The following is a 26328-nucleotide window of genomic DNA, read 5'->3' on the forward strand; positions in this document are numbered from 1 at the left end:
TCTTCCTTTTTTCCCTAGCTTCTACAGTTTGCCTTTTCTCATGTGTTCATAGGCATGCAGAACATGGCCTGACGATTATGAGCTGCCAAACCACTTCCCCGGTTTTCGGTGATTGATCTATTCTTTTTGCTTTCCTCTGAGTCGATGAGGCTGCCTGCTTCTGGCTTTCCAAGTATCTCTTAAACTTTCTGATACTGAATGTGCTTGGTAGTTGTTCACTCAAACCACAAATATTTTTTCCTTTGCAGCTATCAGCTTGAACATGTTATAGACTAAGTATTTAATATGTTGTACAGCCATTTTATGCCACTCTAAATCCATTTCTGCCTATCATAATTCTAAATGAAGAGCTGCATCAAAGAGACCCATCTTGGTCTGAAAGCACAAGCAGTTTTGTTTGCTGTTCTGTTCAGATGTCAGTGCAATATTTGCTAGAGGTTGTTAAATTACTAGAGTATTCAGTTCAGCAACATCTGTGTAATTACATGTGATAAATTTGAATTCAGGAGGATGAATTTAAGTTGTCTAAATTCAGTAAAAATTTGCACATAGACATTCTTCTTTCACTGTCCTGACTTAATGTCTAAAATGCTACAGAACCCTCAACAACAACAAAGAATAACAAACAAAACCCTACCAAAACAAAAACAAACAAACAAACAAACAAACAAACAAAAAAACCCCAACCTATAAAAAAAAGACTTTAGAAATTTTAAACTCCTAAGACCTTTCTGTACAAGTTCTGCTGTTGCTGTCTCTAAATCGTTGTTACCCAGTATCCAGCAGATGCTGGTGCAGGTAATCTTGCTCACTCAGTTATTTTCTCTTGTTGGTAAGGGCTTTTGTGTGCAAGCAGTTGGCAATTTTGTATATAAGCACTGTTGACTCTATTTGAAATGCCATTATCTTAGTAAGAATATTGCAATTTATTAATGAAGGTAAGAGTGAGAACATTTGGTAGCTGCTTTCACAGAATGCTAGTTGGAGTTTCTTAGAATCATACTTGGAGATAGTACTCAGTAGGCATTCCTGTCCTCTCTTCTTGTTTAAGAATTTAATGGTATCTGAAGTAGACTCAGCTGTTACAATAAGAATATAATTTAGTGCAGCCCTTTACTAAAGCACGTTTATCTTAAATACATGTTTAAACATAGTATTTTTGTAGGCTTTTGCTCCAGAATGGAAATTTACAAAGTGATGAAGAGAAAAAGCTGTTATAAAAATCCATCTCAGTTTTCTTTTGAAACTTAAATAGGCAATGCTATGAATCCTAGTAGTAATAATACTATATGCCTTTTAAAAGTGATTTTACATTAATGACTTCTGTTAAAAATCCTCTGTTTTCTAAGAATTCTAAAGAGTTGGACAGTATTCCTTTTTCTCTTGTTTACTCAACTTTCGCTCTGTTGAATAAAATGGCTCTATGAATTCAGTAGTTTCAGTTATTAGCTTTTTTTTGTGCATAAAGTTCCCAATATGACTCTCCTTACTGAACATTTTTAAATGGTTTTCGTGCCTTCTATGTACAGCAAAAATTAAAATTATAACACTTGAAAGAGGATTGAGAAAAGTATGTCCTGTTTCATGTCCTTGAAATACCCAGAACATGCTGAAGGCTTAATTTGTACAGGTTGTCCTCAATTTTCATTGTATGAGGCAGCTAGGAAACTAAGTAAATGCAATGTTTGCTGGTTATTTTTATTAGTAGTCAGATGTTTAAATCTACAGTAATGAGCTGCAGAGATAGGTGATCTATTATTACACATGCTAAAGGCTATGGTTCATTTCTTGTGTTCTTTTAGACAGATTAAGAACTTGGCAAAGTCACCATGTGACATTTTCACTTTCCATCTGTCATTACAGTGAATAAGTACACGATCTCTCTGCTTTTAAATGCTCTGGTTTTAAATGTAAAATTATATAGGCCATCAAGAATGTGAACACAGGTATCTGCAGTAAAAGTTGAAGTAAATGGATTTAGGACTTCACAAGCTATTAATACTGAATTGCTCCAGCACTACTTTAGAAGGAACAGTTTTAAAAACCAGGAAGTTGTATTTAATAAATTATTTCCTCACTCCTGAATTTTACAGCGCTTTGAGCTTCAAGATTCAGAAAAGCACTTGTTTCCCAGGAAGATTACTAGAGTAGAAAGTGTACATGGAAACAAACCCTTCAAAGCTGATGTAACTGTCCAAATTGGTGAAAAAGAAGTGACATTCCAGGTATGAAATTATATATTCATCAAATTATACTATGTTTTAAAACTCACAAACTAGTTTTTGTCTCTTCAAGAATTTGACACACTTGATACTTAAAGTCATTTGCACTGAATTTTTTTTTTTTTTTTTTTTTGGTAGAATAACACATGGTATTTATTTGAGACACATTTAGATGCTGGAATATAAGTTTATGGATACACATGATTTTATTTCTAGATAAACCCATAGTTTCCTCCATGTGAATCATTACAGTTTGGATGAAAACGAAGCCTTTAAATTTTTTTGTTGTTGTTGTTTTTTTGGATTAGAATAGTGGAGAGTACTTAAGATGGTCTTAATGCTGCTTTCCCTTTTTCTTTTTATAAAAACAATAGTCTGTCTTTGTTTACACTTGAAATAAAATCTAATGAGTGCTTGGTAATATTCTGACACAGGATGTTGGGAAAATGGAACAAAGTAATCACATCCAATATGATTAGTTTGAGTTGCTTCCAATTAAGTTTATGACCTGCTAGGTGGTGAAATAAGTTCTTACTCAGGAAACAGATGCTGATCTGAGAATTTGAAGTTCATGTTGAATTTGGAGAGTCTTGAGAGTCTGTAGAGAAGGTGAATTAGAGGGAGTCCGAGAGATTATAATAACATTGGTGAGGAATATCCTAAGAGAGTTTGTCCTGTGACAAAATTAGAAGGGGAATAACAGCAAATGGGAATTTTTCAGGAAAAGCTGAGTCTGTAGGAACTTGATTAAGTTCTTTTCTGAAGCAAAGTTTTTTGTTTTCATTTGATTTACAGTTGATACATTCTGAAAGTACTTCTGCAGAATGTCTCTCTTATGCTCTCTGAACTGGAGGGCATAAGAAGTTTACAGATGAAACTGTTTCCAGACTAGAGCAGGAGGTGGAAATGTAGAGCAAGTACCTTGACATGGTGAACAATTGAAACTCTTCAAAGTTTGGGTCAAAGTAGTTTCTTCAGATTTTCACAATGATAATTGCTCTATCTCTTCCCTGTTTCTCTGATGAGCAGTGAATATTGGTGACTTTTTATTTGTCTCTTTCATGAACAGCCTGAAGTTCTTTGCATACTCCAATGCTGTAATTGTATTGATTCACATTTTTAAAAAAAATCAGGAAGAGTGGTTGAAGGAATTTGTCTATTAGAAAGGTGGTTTAATTTTGTGACAGTGACAGTTTCAAGTTTGATGAATGACAATTATCAGCAAAATATTACAGTAGTTTTGGACAAGCATAAACTAGTTCATACGAAGCTCAGAGTTATCACAATATAACTTATTTAATTTTTGATTTTTTTTTATATTTTGATTTACTTTTTTTTTTATATAGGTTCCAGCTGGAACTGGAATGTTAAAAAACCATTCTCAATCAGATACTTTCATAAGGACTTCCAGCCATAATCAACTGTTGGCAGAAATGATGCAATCCCATATGGTTAAAGATATGTGTTTAATTGGAGGAAAAGTAAGAATTAAAATTTCTGTTCTCCTTTCTTCCCCATGATCTTTAGAATGTAGTCTAACTAATATTTTTTAACTTTTTAGGGCTGTGGCAAAACAGTTATTGCGAAGGAGTTTGCTGATATACTGGGATACAGCATAGAACCTATCATGCTATACCAGGTAAAGAAACTGTCTGCTGATAATCATGATTTCAATATGATCTCAAATGGAGACTCTCACAGCACTAAAGGTGTTGGGTGTTTTTGCAAGCCCCAAGCTCTGTTAAACTTAAGAGCAATGTCATAGCCAGTGGTCACTCAGTACTTGTTTGGAAAGAATTGTCTGTCTTAGGTTGTAGTGCACTCTAACCTCATGGCATAAGCTGAAAACTTACAAGATTTAAAAGTAGAATTAATTAATTTGCTAGCTTTTTGCACAGAGATCACATGTGTAAGGTTTTCTTCATAGTCCTGAGGCATGAAAGTGCTTAAATAAGATATAAAGTCAAGGGTTTCCTATGACCTTATGAGTCAAAATATACCAAATATAACAGGATTTACAGTTCTAAGTGATAATTGGCAATGCTGCAGGAAAATATTAGCATCAGATTTAGTGCAACATGCTGGTCTCTTTCTTTGATCCCTTTTCTGTTTTAATTTTTTCCCAGACAGCATGAAGACCTCCAAGGGAAGAAATGGCATCTGATTGGAATGTATACTGGCATGTAGGGAGAAACACTGACAGGGATGGGTGGTGAGGTTGAAGGGTTGAAAAAGTGGGAGGAAAATAGAAAAGAGAAATACTGATCATGATGATGATGATGAAAAAAGACAGTCCATTTAGTGTTTTCCTGTACTGTTGAGAACCTCCCCAGACAGGATCCCACTGCTTTTCCTTCCCCCTCTATGTGGATTCAGCTGATAAGGGTGAAGACTTTGAAACTGCCTGCATAGCTGGAGTCACATGGGTGACTTCTGCCCTTTTCTTATGCTTTAATGTGGCAGAGTGTGAGCAGATTTAGGTTCCAGGGCTACATGTCCTCATCGGTGTTATGTCATATTCATAGTAATACACCTGGATTCCCAGCAGTGCCTACTATCTTTTGTATAGTGGCCTATTAAAATAGGTGTATAGTTTCTGAGCCAGAGCTGCTCTGAGTACTTCTCTCTGTACTTGTCACTGTAAACATAGTTTTAAATCATCCCAGAATAAGAACTTCTGTAACTTGACAAACCTGCTGAATGGCAAGCACACTCTAACTCTTGTATTGTTGCACACAATACAGAATTTGGTATTCACCAGCAAAATTAAATAATTATTTGCTTAAAAACATGGCCACTGTTTCTCAACTCTCTACCTTTAATTAGTATGGCTTCAACTAATATGAACAGAAGGCTTCATTTTTGGAGTCACATGAGCAGAGCTGACAATGCAACTGTTTATTTAGTAAACGTTTTTCTTTGAAAGGGGTCTGTAATTTCTATAAAAATCTAGGAAAGGATTTAAGGTATTTCCCACTGAAGTGAACCTTTCCTTTGGTTTTACCAGCTGATCAAGCTCAGAGGGCAAAGGGGTTTTATGGAAAGGATTTTGGTGATATCAAAACAGTATCAATAAAGCAAATAAATGACTGAGAGCTGCATGTTCACTGTAAATTCCTGTGTAACCAAGCTAAGATCCACACGTGTATCTATACATATAAATTTTTCCTAATGTACAAAGTGTTATGTAAACTCAGAAGTTTTTACAAAAAGCAGTGGATAAAAATAGTATGGAATGTAGCTGAACTATAAATAGAATTTCAGAATGCATTTGTTTTTTTTTTATAACCTATATATTACTTTGCATAGCAAAGTAATAAGATAATATAATGATGGAACAAATGTTAAATTCATACACTAATTCATCAGTGAAAACTATGAAAAGTTTGATAATGCTGTAAATTTAGCATTTTTTTCTACTTTCATTCAAAAAAGCGTCTTCGGGTTTTTTTCAGAGAGACGTAATACTGTCTTGAATCTATTTCTAAACTTAAGGAGGCTTTTCTTTTTCTGTGGTTCTTATTTACTTTCTGATAATTTTTGCAGGCATAAAAATGAGTAGAGAGACATTTACCTTTGGTCTGTAGCAATAGTACTGTTTCTCCTCAGGCTGACTGAAGTAATTTTGGATTTTTTTTTTTTTTATATATGTGTGTGTATATATATGTGTGTGTGTGTATATAGTCTTTACTTTTAATATTTGCTTCATCGTTCTTTGAAATAGAAGTTGATTTAAGGACTTCAATAGTGTGACAAGATGTAGCTCTCAATATTGATTTCACAGAAAAAACAACTCTTAAAAGCTTTTATGTTGTGAAGTGAGAATCAAATTTACCTAAAGCAAACCTTTTGGAACATAGAACATCTCTTATACTAACAGTTGGTTGAGAGAGCAGTTCCAGTCTCATTTGTGATATCTGACATCATTATATGGATTTCTCATTATATGCAGTTCTATGTAGGTAAATTGCTGAGAAAGGAAACTCATCCTGATTAGAAAAGGTTTGTTTTTAAGTTGACTTTAATGCAGTTAAGCAACAGAAAATGAGAAGCAGTGGCCAGCTAGTGCTTTGTGGACTGTAGCTAGGGAACTTTTTGTCCAAATTGCTTAAAATAAAATATTTTCTCCCCCCAGAATTTCAGAGGAGAAAAAAAGTAACAGTCAAAGTGATGTTATAACAGTTTTTCCAGCAAGTTGCTCCTTTTCTTCCCTAGCAAAACCAGTTTTGTAAGCACATCACTAGTGTTTGTGTACAGTGGTGTTTTTGTTTCTAGGACTCTTTTTTTTATGCCTGACCTCATATTTTTTCTTTACCAAATCCTTCCAGTTTTTTGTTTGAGAAATACTAACAAAAGATGAGTCCAAATTGGCATGAAAAGCAGGAAACATAGAGTCTTAATGCATAATTGCCAAGAACATGATTAGTACTAAAAGCCATGAAAAATGGAGGCTTGTTGGAGGCTTGTGTTGGTATAGCTGCTAGAGGGAGTGCAACAGAAGTTATCCCACTTGTTTTTCCTCCTAAACATATTTTTTTCTGTATACAAACTGCTCTAGAAAATAAACAACGAAATGTAAAACACATAAGTTATAATGACTGTTAAAAATTAAAATATTTTTTTTGTTTCACAAGGCAATATATTGTTGCCATTTCTTTGCCAAAATAAGAGGAATAATTAATTATTATACTTCAGTTACCTCCCTTCCAAAGGGAGACCTCATTAGTGTTAGAGTACTATAAGATTGGTTTTAATATAATTTTTTATTTGAATAAAATTTACTAAAAAATGGGTTAACATAAATAAATAAAAACAATAAATCTCTGGGCAGGTACTTAGTCATAAAATAAATTCTTTACAAAAGCTGTGCAGGTATTAGTAATGGCATTCCTTTTTAATCATTCCTTAACTAAATCTCAGTCAACCATTTAAATCACAATATATATTCATGTTATAGTTCAGAAAATAATTTGCATAAAATACTCTTCTGAGTTTATCTGCATGAAATTAATGCTTGATTCTCATTGTTGGAATTAGAGATGAGCATGCTGTATAGCATACCATGTTCCCAGTCAACTCATACTGTATGTTCTTTCATTTCTCTAGAGGTGAATTATCCAAAGGTGTGTTAGTTAAGTATTCATTACAGCATTTACTAGCTGCTGAATGCACAATTCTTATGCAAGTCCTAAACCCAAATTTTTCTCTCTCTTTAATAAAAATGTTTCATATCTAATTCATTAATAAAATAGGATAGAGTGACTATAGCCATAAAACAATAGAAATACAACAGTAAAAATACAGTATATTTTGTGGATTTGACTGTGAGACTTTTAATTAGATAAATGTGGAAGCACTGAAGGAACCAGACTTTGTCCTGTTATTTTAGGGCTTTTAAGGAAATGTAGAAAAAGGAAATTATTCAGGCCATATGACGTAATGTATTCTATTTTTATTCTTTAAAGTTCAAAGGGTTTATAGTTGTGAAAAAGACATATGCAAAAGCTACAATTACAATAGAAAATATGTTTTTATCTGATTTTGTGTTGTATTCACAGCACAGCCTGAGGAAGGAATTTAGTCTTCCAGATCATAAAATTACTATTATGTCTGTGTTTCTCTGGTGCTTACCTGTTGTAATGGAACATCTACAATATGTGTGCTGGAGGATATGCTAGATTTTGTCTTTGGTTGTATTCTTTGAGCATTATTTTGTGATAGACTATGTACTTTTGATAAATTCTGTGTTATGAGCTTCTGTCTTACTCTGTTCATTATTCTCTGGTGCTTCCACTGCATTTTCCTGCTGAGAGGTGGAATGTCATGCTGGTTTGTGTTCAAGATTAATGATAAAATCTTTGTTCTTTAGAGTGACTTCCATATGAAAGAAATTATTCTTGTTTGCTCCAGGTGTAAATTGCTGCCCCCTTCTGTACGTGGGGCTGTACAAGTGTACAAGTTGTCATATGCTTATGTTTTGTTAAAGGGGCAGGGAGGAGAAAGGTTTTTGTTCTTGTTTCAAAGAGGTGATATTGGCAAGTCTAGAACTTCAAAAGACTGTTTTGCATTTTGTGAGTAGATTTGTGTGCGTATTTCTAATACTCTTTGGAAAAGTAATTGAAGATTTTCTGCTAATCTTCTTATATTCTTGGGAAGAACAGAATGCAGTTTTTTAAGAGGAAAGCATGTACTCATAAATTAAGAGAATAGATCATAAATATATTCCTCTGATGGACTGATCTTGCAGGATATGACAGCTAGAGATTTGCTGCAGCAAAGGTACACTCTTCCGAATGGAGACACTGCTTGGAGACCGTCGCCGCTTGTCACTGCAGCTCTGGAAGGAAAGCTTGTTCTTCTTGATGGCATTCATCGAATTAACCCTGGCACTCTAGCTGTGCTCCAAAGGTCAGGGTGTGAGCTTGGATAAGTTGGGTGCACATGATGTGTGTGTTGAGTGCATGCCTACTGAGATCTTAAGTTCCTGCTGGTGAATATGGCTTTGAAACTTCAGGAATACTGTAAAGATCAAGCTGAGCACTGAAGTTTCATAGAATATAGTGCTCATTTTTTTACTTAAGATGAGAAGCAATCCTTAATTTTTTGTAAGCCTAAAATAATAAGTCTGAATTTCGGAATGACCTAGATTTTATTCTACAATAATGAAATCTAAAAATTAGCAATATTTGTGCAACAATTTTAAAATGCAGGATGTCAGAAAACATTTGAAACACTTTGAGTGCATTATACTTCTAAACAAGCATGTTATGTGTTACACGGCATACTTTATATTGTTTGCGAAAATCTATTTTTAAACATTATTTCATAATTCAATAAAAATAAATTAAACTTAATAGAACACAGTAATAGCAAATACTATGTTAATAATTATTTAAACTGTCAGGTCAAATTTTTATGCCATTTCATATGCATGCATCATATACTGCCTTTTGCAAATCAAAGGGCATTGTGAGCTTTAAAAAGCATGTTGTAGCAAAAGCATTTTCTTCTTTCTCTTATTTTATATATATATGTAGAAGGATGGAATAGAGTTTTATACTTGCCTGTGTGTTTTCCTTTTCATCTGTTTAGTGTTCCTTTCTGATTTTTAGTTCTGACATGTGCATGCATTATAGCTAATCAGCTTCTGCATCACAAAATAAAAGGTGGGTCTCTAGGTATGTTAATCATTAAAGCCAGATGAAAGAGAGCATTTCAAGAAATGAAAGTATATTACTTGGTACAAGCATAACAAAAAAGCATTTTCATGCAATTTATGCACACTGGTAAGACAGATTATTTTATTTTTCATATTCTTACCTTACGGTTTTAAACTAAGTTGACTGACTATGCTCTAAAACTTATATATGTTATTTTACTTCCATGTCTGGATGCATCTTGAATTGGTATAATTTCTTCTTTTTACTGAGATGTATTTTAACTGAGATACCTTTTAAAACACCCTTAGTTGTTATACGCATTATAAAAATTAATCAAAGGCAAGATAGAACTTATTCTTTATTTTCAGACTAATACATGACAGAGAACTGACACTATATGATGGCACCAGATTGTTAAGGGAAGATAGATACCAGAACTTAAAAGAAGAATTGCAGCTCTCTGATGAGAAACTACAGGCAAGGTAAAGTATCAGCTGTGACTATAGAATGCAAACAAAACTTCAATTTTATAATTTTTTCCCTAATAAAAAAACTATGAAATGCTTTTCTGTTAAACTGATTCCTTCTAATTTCTAAGAGAAAAATCTTATAAATATTAGGTTCCTCCTGAGCTCTATTGCAGTATGGCAAAATTATATATTTAGAGTGCATGAACTAAAAGGAAAACATTCTATATCCTTTTAGAGAAGGAGTTAGAAACTGAAGAGAAATTCTGAGTAGGTACAAAAATAGCTATATATTACTTAATTTTGGAACATTTTATTAAAAGTCTTGGAAAAATAAAGCTAAATTGAGGTTAAAAACTGCTTTTGCCCTATAAGCTAGAAAGCTGGTATTTAATTTACAACTAATATGGGGCAGGAAATCCTAAGGATGGGTTGGGACCCATTATGCTTATTCTTTTTGTTCCTTTACTTCCACTTGTCTGCTAGAAACATTCCACAGATAGAAATGTTTTCTAGTCATCTGAGGCCATACTTTTTTATGTCAGACCTCCATGCTCATGTTTATGCTGCAGGGTGTGTGTGTGTCCAAGCTTTGAGGACACCCAATGGGTTTATAGCAGGGGTACATTCGTGATGTGTCACATGTTTTCTCTCAATTGTCCTGCTGAATCTGATTTTTTTGTTTGACCTCCATAGGCCGCCCTTTAGAAAAGCTGCTTTTCTTTTACTTCCTAGTTGTTTCCATTTTTCTGGTTCCCTTTTTGATCAAAATACAGTGGGTTTAAAAAAACAGGCAAGAACTGCCCCTACAAAACCAACAAAAAACTCAAACTTCATTCTAAGTCTTCTTGTTGCAAATTCTATCTAGTCTGCAGAGGCCATACACCAAGCTAGATGGTCATTTACTGCATTGGTTTTATTGGCATGAAGAGCTGTATATGAGGGAAGTGTTCTGTTTATCAGGATTTTAAGCACAGACTTTGAAAAGAGCAGCAAAAAAGCTCCAAGGCCCATCTGAGATGGTGTCCCTACTGTGCATTGGACTTTGTACTATGAAGTACATCTGTTGTGCCAGTCTGCTCCCTGCTCTGTGTCCATGGTCTTGTCCAAGGTGCTTTCAGGCAGAATGGCAGTGGCTGTATTGTTTTGCCTAGTACCCTTTAGTTCATTGCCAATACACTCCAAAAACCTGGGCAGTTCATCACACAATCATCTTCAGAGCTGCCACTCCTAGTGGATCAAATCTCTCCCACAAGAATAGAGATTTACATCTGGATCCTGCACATCCTTTTTTGTTCTAACAATGGCTGTTTTGGCAGTGGGCTCCCTTTAATCTTCACTATCTGTTAGGCCATGAGCACTGTCCAAGCTGTCTTCTTTAATGATTGTTCTGCAAACCCTTCTCATTTGTTTCACCTCTGTATCTACTTTCCTTCTTTTCAGCCTTATTGAGTAATCTTTTGGTTCAGCTTTTCAGTGGTAATTGTGCATTGTTCTGGTTACTTTGGAGGCTACAAAAGTTGGGGTTTTTTTTGCTTTCCTTGAAAGGCTGTCTCTTTCCTTCAGATTCAATGTACAGCTTTTATCTAACCACCTCGATATTTTGTTATATAAGGTTTCTGAGTTGCTAAGCTCTTAATTATCTGTTTTACTGATGGTGAGTTTTCATTCTCTAATCCATAAGTGAAGGGTGTCTGTTGTACTAGACAGTACTTAGTCTTAGAAAATAAGAGATTGTGTAGACATTCCTATATCTGGAAGCTCAGTGTGACCATTTAGCACCGTCTTGGATGCAGATGAACATTCGTGTTCCTGAATTATCTGAAGTCCATTTTGCTGAGAATCCTCACCTCCTAGGTGAAGTGTTCAATTTGCCCTTGTTTTCTATAATGACTTACTTTTAAAAGCTAGGTTAAAGTAATGGAAACATGTGTCTGCTTCTTTGGTTTGGCTTTGGGCTTCTTTGGCATCACTGGATGACTCCTCTATAGAGAGGGTACTGTTCTCATCAGCCCTTGATGACTGAAGGTTTTCCAGGACCTCATCCTGGTTTTGGTGCCTTCCTTATTCTGAAAACATCACTGCCTTTTAACTTACTCCAGGATGCAATGTCAATATTTGCTGTTTTGTTCTAGGACTGTATTCATTCTTGCCACCCATCCTTTTCACCAGTAGTTACCAGTCACTGCAAATTTCAGTACCTTCCAGTGTTGCAGAATCCAACAGAATTAATCAATCAAATGATATCTGAGGTACTGACAGCTGATTTAATCACAGATTTTAATCACAACAATGCTCACTATCTCTCCTTTGCCTGCAATATGTTGTCTTTGGAGAAGCTACATAGAGTATGTTGTAATATGAATTTATTAGCAGATTGGCTGGGTAAATTCATGCCTAAATCACAACTGGGAGATGCTTTCTATATTGATGAGAGAAATCTCTCTTGCTGCATGCCAATAACTGTTACTAGTGGCTTTAGCTGGATTTCTGAAGATAAAAGACAGCTTTACTTATCCTGATTTGCTGGATTTGACTAAAGTAATTTCAGTGACACTGCTTTTTGCCAGGCCTGTAGAATATATGGTGTCATTCTCAGTTTTGTTATGACTGAATCTGCAATGTTTGAGTGACACATTGTTTACCTAATTTTCCAATAAGGGAATATTAATATGCTCCTCCAGTTTTAGCACCTTTAATCTTTAGTGCTTCAATAGTCAGAATACTCATATGTGTAGTAGAAGAGAAAGAAGAAGAGCATCAAGAGGTTTGCTTGGGTTTTTTAACTAAAGGGATGGTATTTCAGATCACACTGTGATCTAGAGAAGTCAAATGCCTCTGTGTAGAAATGCAAACAGTATTACAGTACAGAATGTGAATGTGCTTAAACCATGATGATGTTATTAGTGGTGCTGGACAAAGAGGAAAGTATGGTTTAGTTTTGAGATTGTTTTCAGTTTTTGCAGATTAGAGCACTATTATTCAAAAGCTATGTTTTTGACAACATTTCAAAGTTTTATTACTTTTGTAAGAGCTAATAAAGTATATTCTGATTTTAAATGAGGTTAATTATTGTCATTGAGTAATATGTTCACTATTACTTCGTTACATTTCTACATCTGTAGAAAAAATTGTGTTTTTCTAAGAAGGGCTTCAGGCTGGTGGGTACAATAGCTCTCTCAGGAGTGACAAGTACAAACAGTGCATTGCCCTTGGGACATTTTGGAATACTCCTTGGCCTGCTGAAAGCCTCTAAACTACCAAGTAACTAGTGTGACCACAGAATCTTTTTTCCTATATTCTTTATTATGCCAGTTTGGCTGTGAAGTTAAGTTAGCAAATGGTCATAGAACACATTTGCTTCTCTGAGGAAACTAAGAATTCATGTTTATGAGTTTAAGGAGAAGAAAAAAAGCTGCCCTTGAGAAAGTGACAGATGGTCTTTAAAGATATTTTACATAGAAGTAAATTATAGCTGCTGATACCTTATTCATTTAATGATTTCATGATTCATTTCCCTGAACAAGTTCAGAGAGTAAGAGAAAGTGTATCCAAGTAGTGTGCATATCCAAGTTTTCTACATAGAATTTCTTCTGTAATCATCCATTACTTCATGAAGACAGATACTGTAAAGGTAGCACACAGCCTTACAAATCAAGCAGCAGTGTTTGTCTCAGGATGCAGTATTCAACCTGTTTGTGTGAGTATACCCTCTCAACACATACAATTGCTAAGTCCTTGGTGTGGTGAGCAGAAAGGCAGCTATTATAGGAAAATCTAGGAGTAGGTACATAATAGGATAGTTCAAAAACTAAAAGAAGTGTCTCATAATGCATGGGTGGTTTTAATGCCTTGCAGACAGTGGACTATTTTCCATGTGGTTATGTTGAAAGGAAATACACTGTAGATAAGACAAATATTAAGTGTGACAGGGAGTGAATTTAACAAGCAAAATAATTTTAATTGCTTACATTTTTTAGCTTTTACTTCATTTGTTGTTTAGGGGTTTGGCTTTTTTCCAGTTTAATGAAATTTAAGATAAAGTTGTCATCTGTTAATGTTAGACTGTGGTGAAATTTAAAAGAAACAGCAAGAAAATAACAATAGATCACTTTGGTCCTAGTGTTACAATAATTCCCAACTTACAAAATTTGATAGAAAATGAGATTTATTAAATCATGTTACAGGAAGAGATATCCAAAAATAGTGTGGTCCTACAAAAAATAGCATTAGAAATGCTGTTCTTAATTTTATTATTGTATTGTATTGTATTGTATTGTATTGTATTGTATTGTATTGTATTGTATTCTATTCTATTCTATTCTATTCTATTCTATTCTATTCTATTCTATTCTATTCTATTCTATTTTTTAATGAGAAGCTTCAATTGCTCAAAACCATGGTCAATAACAAGAATTTTTTTCCTAAAATCATCCTGATCAGTGTGTGGGATTTTCATTGTAAGAGCAATGGTGGTAATCCTTGGCTGAAATTAAATTGATGTCAAAAGAAAGACAATCATTTTATTAGGAAAGTGCCTTGCTGCCTGTACTGTCAGTAAATGTTTAATAGAGAGGATAGAAACTCCTTGTGTGAATCAGTTAACATCAAATCTTCCCACTGTGAGGCTCATTAATTTAAAAGATGCCAAGTTTTTAACAAGACATGCTTACTTCATCTTCATCTGTAAAACCCACAAGATTTCTTGTCATGTCAAAGATTTCTTTTCCATGAAGTATAGCTCCATGTAGGAGCCCCTCCATATTGTATTCTTTTTTGAGACTTGATCTGGAATGTGATGGAACAGCTTTGAAGCTCTTCAGTTGTGCTGATGGAAGATGGGAACTTACAGAGCACTGTAGAACTGAATAGTTTATGGTATTTAATAATACACTTAGCCTGACATTTTCAGCATTGCAAACATAACTCCAAACAATAGGCTTTTGAAATAGCCAAATAGTTCTATTCATGTTTACAGCCTGGAAACCTGCAGCAGTGATGTTGCCCAAGTCTAGAGGGTATGTCATTGAATTGAACTGATATCACCAAGTTAGCTTAACCTGACTTTGCATCTGCTGTCCTCCCACTTCTTTCTGTGCCCTCCTTGACTGTCCCCACCAAGCTCTTTGAGGGCAGTAGCTAGGAGGTGATACAAAAGAAATGCAATTCCTTTACCAGGAAATTATACAAAAGAAATATGATTCCTTCACCTGAAAACTGACTCCTTCTTGTGTTCTCTTATGGTATTGCATAAGGGCCGGAATTTGATGAATGTCTGAAGGAGGGTTGCTTTTTTTCTTAGTAATGTTAGGGAAGGTAAGTCTGAAGGTATATTTATCTGATCTAGGAAATGTTTTCTTCTGTAATAAAGCTGGCTAATGTTCCCATACCTTCTTTTATGCTTAGTGACAGTGACATTCCCACTGGTTCCTCTTTCATGTGATGTTTTCAGACATCTCTTTCTATTTTTATCAATCAGGGAGTAGCTTCCAGGCTTATGACTTTCAGCTGAGAGTAACTCATACCACTGCCTTTGTTTGCTTTGATACAAGAGACTGCTGTAATTGCCCTGTTATATCACAGGTTTATTGTTGTGATGTACAGATGAGCCAACCATGCTCTGTAGGTTTGTCAATTTATGTCTTCAGTAATTTGTATGAAAAATGACATGGTAACAGCAATATAAACTGCCTAATAAATTTCACTTGGTTTTTCCAAATGAACATCCCCTATTTTAATATAAAATTAGTTGATGAAAGCAGGCCCATCTTGCACAAAATTTGACTGGTTTTTGTATCTAATGTGTTCCTCCATTGTTTCTGCTGCTTCTGGAAAACACCTCAGTTTGTCAAAGTGTGGTGCTAATAACACCAGGGTCTCAGGTCTGATCTGTATGGGTCATTCACTTAAGAGTTGGACTTGATCCTTCTGGGTTGCTTTCAGCTCAGCCCATTCACTGAGTGTGTGTGATGCTGTGATCTTACAGGTGTGCTGATTAATGAGTACCAATGAGTGCCTAGTCAGAGGAGGTGAAAATATTACAGAGATAAGGGATACAAAAGATGTGAAGAAGGCAAAGATATCAAAATCCAAGGCAGCAGTCTTTTAGTACCCTAACATACACATCTAAAAGTTCTATATTTAAGTTTGTGTTGCAAGTTCCTATTATGTTCAGTGGAGTCAAGACTCTTAGTTACCAAATCCTCAAGTGAGATCTGGGAAACACTGACTTAAGCTAGGAAGTCAGTTCCATAAATATTTTAAAAGCAATAATACTAAAAGTACCTTTTGCAGCCAGGAACAGTGTGTGTTTTTTCACAGGAAGCTGTGGAGGCAGATAGGATGAAGAAGGGAAGTTCAGAACGGTATTAGAAAAAAATTCTGGGCAAAGAGAAATTAAAGCAAATAAAGATCTATCCTATTATGTCTTTGAAGATATGGTTGGGGGGATGCTGATAGAATATGAGAGGGACAGACTACTGTCTAGTGGCTAGACTTTTGTGCTTGGTTTATTTAAGGAGCCGGGATGGCAATTCTGGAGTTCTTGTAAATCTTAATCTTCCACTGAAGAGACCTGTCTCCTCATGCTGACTCTAAAATGAGCCAGGGGTGAAGAGATTGGTTTGGTCTTTGGAGCCTAACTTTCAAGAGTGTTATGAAGTTAGACGTATTAATCCACGGACCACAAAGAGCATCTGTAAGGGAATGTTCCTAAACTGTTACTAAATTCAGCTCTTCACAGTATCTAGGCAGATCTCTTCAGTGTCATCCTTTCTGTCAGTCTAATTCAGTAAAAAAAGTTACTCAATACTGCAGCTCTGGTAGGTCTTCTTTTTTCCCTGCATTGCCTATAAACACCCTGTTCTAGGTAAAGCACTCGTGAAAGTCCATGAAATGAGTGAGATGTGCCCATTTCAGACATACAGCACAGTAAACTGTAGCTTAGTTGGTGATATTTGTCCATCCTGTGGCATGCAGGTCCTGTTACAGATGAAGAGACTTGGGTGCACTTCTGAGCATAAGAAAAAAGTGTAAATTAAAAAAAAAAACAAGTTGCTTTATGCAGCCTGTGTCTTTTTTAAAAAAAATTAAAGTTGCATTGCAAATGATCTGAATATACTATGATATGTTTCAGTACAATAATTTATCTTGTTTTCATGTATTGTAAAACTTAAATATTTATTCCTTAAGCCAGGTAATGCATTTCTAAACTCTTTTTTGCAGGTCAATCTTTCCTATCCATCCTTCTTTCAGAATAGTGGTCATGGCAGAACCTCCTGTCATTGGAAGTAGTACCCAACAATGGCTGGGTCCAGAGTTTTTGACACTGTTTCTTTTTCATAATGTTCGATCTTTAAGCAAGAGTGAAGAAATTGAAATTATTAAACAAATGGTAAGTGCATTCAATACTTTAGGTGCTTACTGACTATTGCATACTGAACAGGATCATTTGCTACATATAAAATATATTGCTATTTCAGTGTAGCATAAAGGAGCTGATTTTTGAAGCTTATCAAAGCAACATACCTGCTTATCTTTTAATGGCATCATTCTTATTTTAATATTAAATGCTGCTGTAATAAAAATTACTCATTTGTCATAAAGCAACTGTGCCAATTCTATGTTTATTGCTTATGTGGAATTTGGATATCTTGCTTGGATATCAGAACTTAGATATCAGATTAATACTCTTTTTCTTTCAGATTCCAAATGTACCCGGTGTTGCTGTGGAAAAGTTGTTGTCAGTAACACACAAGCTTCGGGAGACAAATGATGCCACCGTGAGCCCTTTTTTATTTCTTTTTTCTCTTTGAATTTACTATCTCCTGCTGCGACTGTCTTAACAAAGGCTAGTGAAACATGCCAAGCTATAGTGTTATTTCAAAGGCTGCCTGATTGGAAAACCAGCCCCAGAAAGCTATTGCTGGCAATTACTGTGCTGCATACTATAAAATACTTTGATTTATGGTGTATGTATTTGGAATCTCCAGAAGTTTTAGGAATTTACACAAATCCCAGAGAATCAAGAACAGAGCACGTTATCAGTGAGTTTAGGTATGTGGTTCACAGTGAAACATGCCTGAGGTGCCTTTTGAATGTGTATGAATACAATCACATGTGTTCTGGTATTTTGTAGTCATCATAAAATGTAGTCATTATAAAATGACAATGGGCAGCAGCAGAGATTCAGAAAATAGAAAGCTCCAGAACTCCGGGCTGTATTGCTGCTGTAGGCTATTCTATTAAAGAAGTAATGTCAAGAAAAATAAGTTCTGCTGACAAAGTGACCACAGAATTCTTTAAGAAAACATAGTTAAATCATGGTGAAAAGAAAAAGAAATTATTCCTATGGCAGCTAAAACACAGCATGCCTTTGATGTAAGTAAAATGTAAAACATTTTTAGTGGAATCCAGCAGCACCAGCTTAACTAGTACAAGTCTAATCCATTGTCCTTAGTTTTCATTATTTTAACATGGATAATAGTTTTTATAGTTTTACTATTTAAGAGGCTGAGAGAGGCTGTTATGTTCTTTTGAGCTTAAAAACATAAGTAAAAAATTGACTTCTATGTACATTGTTGGGACATTGTTAAAATTATTGAGTGAGCTTCCTACATCTAATGTATAAATGTATTGGTTTTGACATACTTGGAGACATACCATGCCTGAATAGACCGTCATAAAAATATTTTCCAAATATGTGGATATCTGTAGAATTGTGAAATATCTAAATGACTTATGTGATCCTGAATGAGAAGTGAGTCACAGTATGGTTCAAGAGAGGATTCTTGTAGATCAGTGTTGACATGAGGCATTTTGGGGACAGCACACCTGTGCAGAGAGATTAAATATGTGCCTTATGTACATCAGGCTATTTATAGGGTTGTCCAAGTACATAAGTCTCTGCCAGAGATTATCCTGAAATATTAACCATTGTTTAAAGTGATTTTGTTAACAATGGAATACCTGTAGACTGTTCACTCTGTGGGCGTTGTCTGCGTCATTGTAATTGTTTGCTTGATTTACAATAGATTCTGGAGACCACAGTCAAGATCCTGTTGAATTAGATGCCTCACAGATACATATTAAAAAATTGTCACTAACACAGTATTGAGTTTGCAGTTGTTCAATATAAAAAAACCCAAACAAATCAGGTAAATCATGAGGAAATTTTGTTGACTATACTTTCAACTACCAGTTGGAAATACTCAGAACTTTTCATCAATGGTCCTATCCTCTATGGATAGTAAGGATAAAACATTTACCCTTCCCCCTTGCCCTTGCTACAGGCATGGCTGTGTAGGTCTTGAAGTAACTAACATATGAAATGCCATCATTTACATTGTCGTATCCACAGTGTTGGGTTGTAAACTGTGGTTGTTCAGAAGGTGCTTCACAATCTTCTGTCAGTGAAAGCAGGAGGAGCAGGAGTAGTAATCATTGCACTTAGCTCAATCTGAATAATTCTTGCTCATTGCTCAGATGTGTGCTAAAAATACTATTCTTTCCCATAATTTGAGAGAAGTTTTGTGTGATTTCATAGAATTTACTTTTTTTTTTTAATTTAAATGCCTTTTTGTCACAATTGTTTTTCTGGGGAAGGAATTGATGTGAAGTAATTTCTCATGCTTAAAAATTAATAAAGGGGAAAAAAAGGCTCTGAAGTTCATTAAGTGTTGCTTTTCTATATTTTGTCCCCTGGATTTCAAATGTCAAGATTTTTTCTTCCAATTGAAACAGCAACATATATTAAGACAATTTTAATGCTGTTATAAATCTTACATAAACTTGTATAAACCCAAACAAAACATTTTGAAATTACCTAATTAAAATATTTCACTTGAACCATGCAAAACACGGTGTGACTTATCAGATCACTCTCATTGTTGTGTGTTTCCTGCTAAAATAATTTGTATTAGATACCTTCATCCGGCAGATATAATTATAGAATGATTTCTTTCTCAGTCTTTGGGTCTTTCTTTGTATACATGATTGGTTGTGTTGTGGTTCTGTTTGCTTGCTTTTTAAAATTTTGCTGTGTTTGTTTAAGGTCTGCCTTCCCTAGCATTGAATAATTTCTGTAAATCTTTGCTGAATCATGTCCAGTTTTTAACATTTGTTTTAACATGTAGACAACAGCAAAGGACACAGTGTTCCAGTAATGGCCTGCCCAGAAGGCGTGTGCAGAGGTGATACAATCTCTCTACTGCTGCCCAGTGTTGTCTTGTTTATATGTCTAAGAATCTGGCCAGACCTTTTTGCCAGAGTATTACATGTGGAGCTCATGTTCAGTTTGTGAAGAGCAGATGAGTTTTTAGCACACTGATCCTTTCATAGTATCTAACCTGCTTTTTATTGCTGGTATTAATGTTAGGGTTTATATTGCACATAAAATTCAGTTCACGGCACATTTTTCTTCCTGTTTCTTATCAATATAAAATATCAATGATATTTTAAGGTTAATCTTTTGATGACATAATAATTTCCATGACAGTGACTTATTGCAAAAAATACAGAATTACAAGCTTGCCAATTAAAGTGCACGAGTTCCTGTAGAAGGCACAGAACATCTATGAATCAGGAGAAAAGTTGAAGTAATTCCTTTTGGATTATGTTTTTCTCCTGACTTGTTTGCTCTTAATCCCTCACACAGATTAAATAATTAAACTACCCTGTATTTTTTGACAGGCACAGTCACTGGCCTCGTTTTTATCTACTCGACAGCTGTTGCGAATTTGTCGTCGACTGTCACAGCATCCAGATGAAAGCCTTTATGATGCTGTTAATAAAGCCTGCCTTTCCAGGTAGAACTGCTAGTTTTGGTGGAAGTTCAGGAGCTTCTTGGTCAGTTGCCAGCATGCAAGATAGCTTCTAATGTGTTTTAGTAAATTCTTGCTCCTTAAAATTGGTAATTTCTTAAAAATATTTCTGTGGTATTCTCAAACCTAGAAGCTAAGTAGAAAGGACTTGGTACTCTTTTCCCATCCTTATGAAGATATGTCATTACATTATATAAACTAGGGCACCATTATCAGCATCACTGCACAGTCTAAAAACACTCAAAGCAGAGCCATATTAATGTCTAGTTTGACCTATGTTTCATGGACACTTGGTTTCAGTTTTAAAAGCTGTATCTAGAAAAGTTGCGAGGGATTTGTTTGCTTTGGGATTTTGTTTGTAGGTTTTGATTTGGACTTTTGTGATTTGTGGATTTTTTTTTGTGTTTTTTCGTCTTTTCAAAAAGAAAGTTAGTTATTATCAATAGGTTTGGAAAACTGAAAATGTCTAGTTCTAGACACCTCAGAGCTTACTCTTTCTCTCTGGAATCTGAGATCCAAGTGAATTGAGTCATCAGAAAAGGTATTTCCAAAAGGCCATTGTTTCTGTTGTGGCTCTTATTTGCAAAGGAATGAGGACATTACATACCACCCTACATTACAACCCTATTGCAATATTTGATAACACTGAAGCCTTTTAAAAAGAGTAGACTGCCACAAGAGTAGCTCATTGCCTATGAAAGAAACTGAATTCCTCTCCTTGGGGATAGGTGAAATGTGGAAGGTTTTTTGTGAAAGGAATAGACATTCAGGGTTTAGAGGTGCAAGTGAATCTTCATTTTAGATTTTAGATTACAGATTACATTAGATTTAGAACTTAGATTAAAGAAAATACTTATAACTTTAAAAACAAAAACTCTTAAAATACAACCTCCCTATTATTCTCCTTCTTTTAGATTTTTACCAAACCTCGCCAGATCAGCTTTACATAAAAATCTGAAGGATTGTGGTATTGAAAAAGATCCAGAGGCCACAGAGAAACTAGAGGGAAAAGATTACGCATGTAAGCTTCTGCTGGTTTTTTCCTGCTCTACATGAATGTTATTCAGTTTGCTGGACATATAAAGGTGTATTAGTTATCCCCAAAATTAAATGTAAATTGCTTCAGTTATGTCACTGACTTTGTTCTATCAGAATGTGTTGCTGCTCACAGTATGTTGTATTGTCTACTGAATTCCCTTCCTGTGAAATTTTGTTATCCATCATGTTTAAGTTTTTCTCAGTCTATAAGATCAATGGTCTCAGGCTTTTAGTACTGCTTTTTCATTTTTTTTCATCACAGATAGCTAGTCCTCTGTACAGTTACAGTCTTAGTTTGATCTTAACATTTCTTTGTTCTGTTTTTTTTACCATTGCTTCTTTCTCTCCCGTGTCAAAATAACCTTTTTATTTGAGATTTTTGTAAAAGTTTTTGTGCTGTCGTTTGCTTTCATTCTGGCACACACTTCATTGTTATTCTCTTTATTCTGTTTAAATTCCTGTAGTAGTTGCATGTCACCTTTATTGAGCAGGTCTTTGTTTCTTTGGCTTATCCTTATCCAACTTGTACTCATTTGTAGTGGCTTTCAGGGCTATGCATGTATTTCTACTTCTGCCATTTTCCTCACTTCTACTTTCTCATTCCTGTATGACCCCCTTCATGCTGCCTGTCTATCTTTTCGAATCCTCTGTCAGGCAGCATACTGTGAGCAATTTGTCATTTTCCATTCACAATGTTTTTCCTTTTCTCTGACTCACCAGTGTTATCTCTGCTCTTGTTCTTCTGTGTGTTTGTTCCCAGTTTTGAGATGTTTTCGATTTCTGTATTTTGACTGTTAGATCTTTGCAGTGGTAAACACATCTTTGGTTTTAATTCATGTGGATTCTATTTTTATGAATTTATTAATTTGTGTGTATAAATAGAAATACATATGTAGATACCGATATATTAATGGATATATAGTTTCTATTATGTCCAGTATAATATGTGTATATAACAATATACAAGTATCTATGCACTCATACGTACTCATATATATATACATATATATATATGCAACCATCTATGTATTATTATATCCCTTATTCACATTTTACATATATATATATATATATATATATATATAAAACTATGTATACAAAATAATTTGAACCAGTTGTGTGATGCTATCTGCTTAATTTTTTTTTAGTCTGATTACATGCCTTGAATTTTCTGTTTCATGCCATAAAGGCAAACAGCTAAAAACAGCTGTCTAGAAATAAGGTATTTTCAGTTTTATGTCATGCCTCATTCAGAAATTAGTAGCAAAAAGAGATTATTTTTATTGCATATGTTATTATTTACACTTATTGTTATTTTCCTAAGTAGTGAATTTATGCTTCTTTATATCTAAGACATTTTTTAATGTACTTTTCCTCTCAGAGGTGTAATTGAGGGATGTTTTAACTATGCAGTGCTGAAAGAGAGAATCAGCAGTGGGTCTATACTGTTGTGGTGGACATGCTCCCCCTCTCATCTGAGCACCCACACAGCCACTTGTCACCTCACTCCACAGTGGGACAGGGACAAGGCAACAGAAGAACAGTGTGAAATCTTGTGGCTTGAGGAAATGTAGCCTTAGCAGTATTGGTGATGTTCCAGTAATACAATGAGAGTGTGAAATTAGACCAAGGCAGTGGTCACAATTTCTGATGTTTCTTATGGTCCTTTTCCTGTAAGATCACCTTTTCATCATTTATTGTAATACACTTCTTTACAGTTTTAAAGATAATTTAAATTCATGATAATGAAACCTTTTGTAAATTGATGCTTTCCCAGTGTTCACTTTCTTTAGATAGAAATAAGTTACTGCAAACCACAGCCTTGTTAAAATTTGTAAATTATTACTTGCCAGTGTTGGGTATTGATTGCATGCCTGCTTCGAGGATGTTGTAAGAAATGCATTTGCTTGTTTCCTGAAAAATTACTAGGTGAAATAAAAAACGGGGTTCTGAAGATTGGGTCTGTGACCATGCCAATTTATAACCCAGCTGAGAAAATGAAAGTGCCAGATGTTTTGTTTTATGAAAATGCACAAGTAAGTACAGATCTCTTGACTTCTGACTTACAAAAGTTCGTTAAATGTGTTATTAATGGGTAGGCTCATATGTGTAGCAAATAATGTACTAACTAAATTTTAAGAATGTATTTCTGAAGTGGTTTATTTAGTCTTAAATTTTTCACATAGCTTTTGGTGGTCATTTCAGACATGCATTCATCCCTATTTGAAGAGATTATAACAATTCTGTTGAACATTTTATTTATGTTTACTGCTGCTGGACTGATCCACTCTTAGAGCTGGATTGTAGATTACATCCTGAGACTGCATTTTACAAGCCTGTTGCATAAAGTTGTACCTCCCTGGGATGAGTTGATTTTGGCTAAACTCCAGATGCCCACCAAGCCAGTCTATTAGTCCCCCTTCCCAGCTGGACAGGGTGAGAGAAAATAAGCTGGAAAACTTACAGGTTGAGATAAGGCAATTTATTAAGCAAAAGGAAAAGTCTGTGTGTGGACAATCAAAAAGAAAAACCAACAATTTAATTCTCTACTTCCCATCAGTTGATGTTCAGCCACTTCCTGGGAAGCAGGGCTTCAGCACATGGTGGATGCTTGGGAAGGCAAACACTGTAAATAACAAATGCCCCCACTCCTCACCTTTCCTTAGCTTTTGTAACTGAGCTGATGTCATCTGGTATGGAATATACCTGTGGTTACTTTGGGCCAGCTTGCCTAGCTCTTTCCCCTGTCAGGATCTGCCCACCCCAGACTACTGATGGAGTGGGAATGCAGGGGAGACAGTGCTGGTGCTGTGCCAGCCCTGCTCAGCAGGAGCCAAAGGTGTGTTATCAACACCTCTCCAGCTACCAGTGCAAGGCACAGCACTGTGAGGGCTGCTAGGGGAAAATGAACTCATGGAATCATTGAATATGCTGTAATAATCACTTATTAATTAGACATTAGCTTTGATTAGTTCATAGTAGTTGTAAAGAGTGGATAGTGAATACAAGGAGAAAGAAGGGCTTTGTGACTGTGGGATTTTTGGTTTCTGTTTCTCCAGCACCCCTTTTGTAGAGCAGCTTTCATCTCTATCTAGCATGGAAGCCTCAAAACTGTCAGACAAAGGTATCCTTGGGAAGAGATTTACTCTCTTGATAACTTTTAGAATATTCTGCTACTGAAAGGCAACACTGGTAGCGTGATCTTGTGAAATACTTTGCTCTTAGGGGCCTGGTATGGAGTTTCATACTTTTCCTTTCCTAGTCTTTTTTCATATCTCACTTAAAATTTTGCCCCAGAAGGACTATGGTTACATGGGTGTCACCCATTAAAGGTAATGACAAGCCATACAAGGGGAACTGATGACAGAGTTCTTAATCTTCCCTACTAATATTTCATGTTAGATTTTGTTTTGTGTTGCCATTTTGATAAAGCACATAATTTGTGTCTGTTGGAAATGAAATCCTGAGTTCTCCTAGCACTTAACACCTGCATTGCTTTTTCCATCTTCTTGCTTATAGCTTCAGAAAACTGTGTTCAGATTTTATTCAGGGGACCTCTGTTAAAACTGTTGCAGAGAATGATCTGCTCCATATCCCTCCTTGAATACCTATACTTGCTAAATGGTGAAGGAAACAGCAACCAAATACCAGTCAGGATAGGTATTCCAATTTTAAATGAATTCTACTCTTATTTTCTGTATTGCTACTTTTCAGTTTGGTCATTCAAGTGCTGTAGTGATCATTTAAGAAAACCTGCTAGAGAATGAATTTGATTTGAGTTTAGTGCAGTGCTTCATTACCTAAAAGCTACAGAAATAAACTGAAAACAGAAAAATATATGTCCTCAGCCCTTTGCAGTGCTGCACAGTGTAATGAAACATAGATTTTTGTCTTTGTATGTTTGGTCTTGAAGCAATTCACATTACAATGAAATTTAATATTGCCATGAAACATTGCTGTTGGTTCACAACAGATGGCATAGGGATGGGAATATTTTTTTTTAGGTAATATGCCAAATGCCATTTTCAGACAAGGCATTGGGGAATATGGATTGATAAAGGTGGCACGTGTCTCCTTGCAAGTCCTTTGCATAAATAGCTAATATTAAATGTCTGCATACATCAACATACAATGCTAATTTAAGTCCTGGTGCAAAAAAAGAACCAACAAAAGAAGTATCAATTCATACTATTTCTTGTGGGTAATCTGCTTTGCAAGGGAGCCATAATGTATGCATATTTGTTCAATTTAGGATAAAAAAAGTAATGAAAAGGATGTATTTGTGCCTTAGCAGTAAAATTTTAAAATGTAATCAGTGGATGTGGTAAACTGGCTTCCTAGAATTTCTTCTGTATCTGATCAAATTTATTCCCAGTTATAAATTTCTAGTGTATACACATGCCAGAAAATAGAATATTTTGCCTTGAAGTGGTCTCCTTAAATTGTGTGTTGAGAATTCAATAGTCTTTTGAAATGCCTGGTTAGGATTTCAGGGTATTAAGCTGTCTTTACAAGAGTTTCTTTCCCCACCCCCAGCCTATTCTAGAGAGATTTGGAAATTTAAACTATCCTTCACACAAAAACTGAGGGTTTCTGTGCTCAGAAATTCAAAGCAAGCTGC

General features: G+C 35.1%; 1 protein-coding gene across 1 annotated transcript in view; it reads left to right on the plus strand.

Annotated features, from left to right (window-relative positions):
* Positions 1-26328, plus strand: part of VWA8 (von Willebrand factor A domain containing 8) — a 178474-nt gene that overhangs the window by 47573 nt on the left and 104573 nt on the right. The window contains exons 10-19 of the mRNA XM_056484352.1: positions 2094-2225; positions 3569-3703; positions 3784-3861; positions 8470-8630; positions 9751-9864; positions 17074-17242; positions 17553-17630; positions 20539-20654; positions 21584-21690; positions 23637-23743. Of these exons, the coding sequence (XP_056340327.1) occupies positions 2094-2225; positions 3569-3703; positions 3784-3861; positions 8470-8630; positions 9751-9864; positions 17074-17242; positions 17553-17630; positions 20539-20654; positions 21584-21690; positions 23637-23743 (1197 nt within the window). The remainder of the gene's footprint in view (positions 1-2093; positions 2226-3568; positions 3704-3783; positions 3862-8469; positions 8631-9750; positions 9865-17073; positions 17243-17552; positions 17631-20538; positions 20655-21583; positions 21691-23636; positions 23744-26328) is intronic.

This window comes from Oenanthe melanoleuca, chromosome 1 (genome assembly GCF_029582105.1).
Source record: "Oenanthe melanoleuca isolate GR-GAL-2019-014 chromosome 1, OMel1.0, whole genome shotgun sequence".
NCBI classification, from domain to species: Eukaryota; Metazoa; Chordata; class Aves; order Passeriformes; family Muscicapidae; genus Oenanthe; species Oenanthe melanoleuca.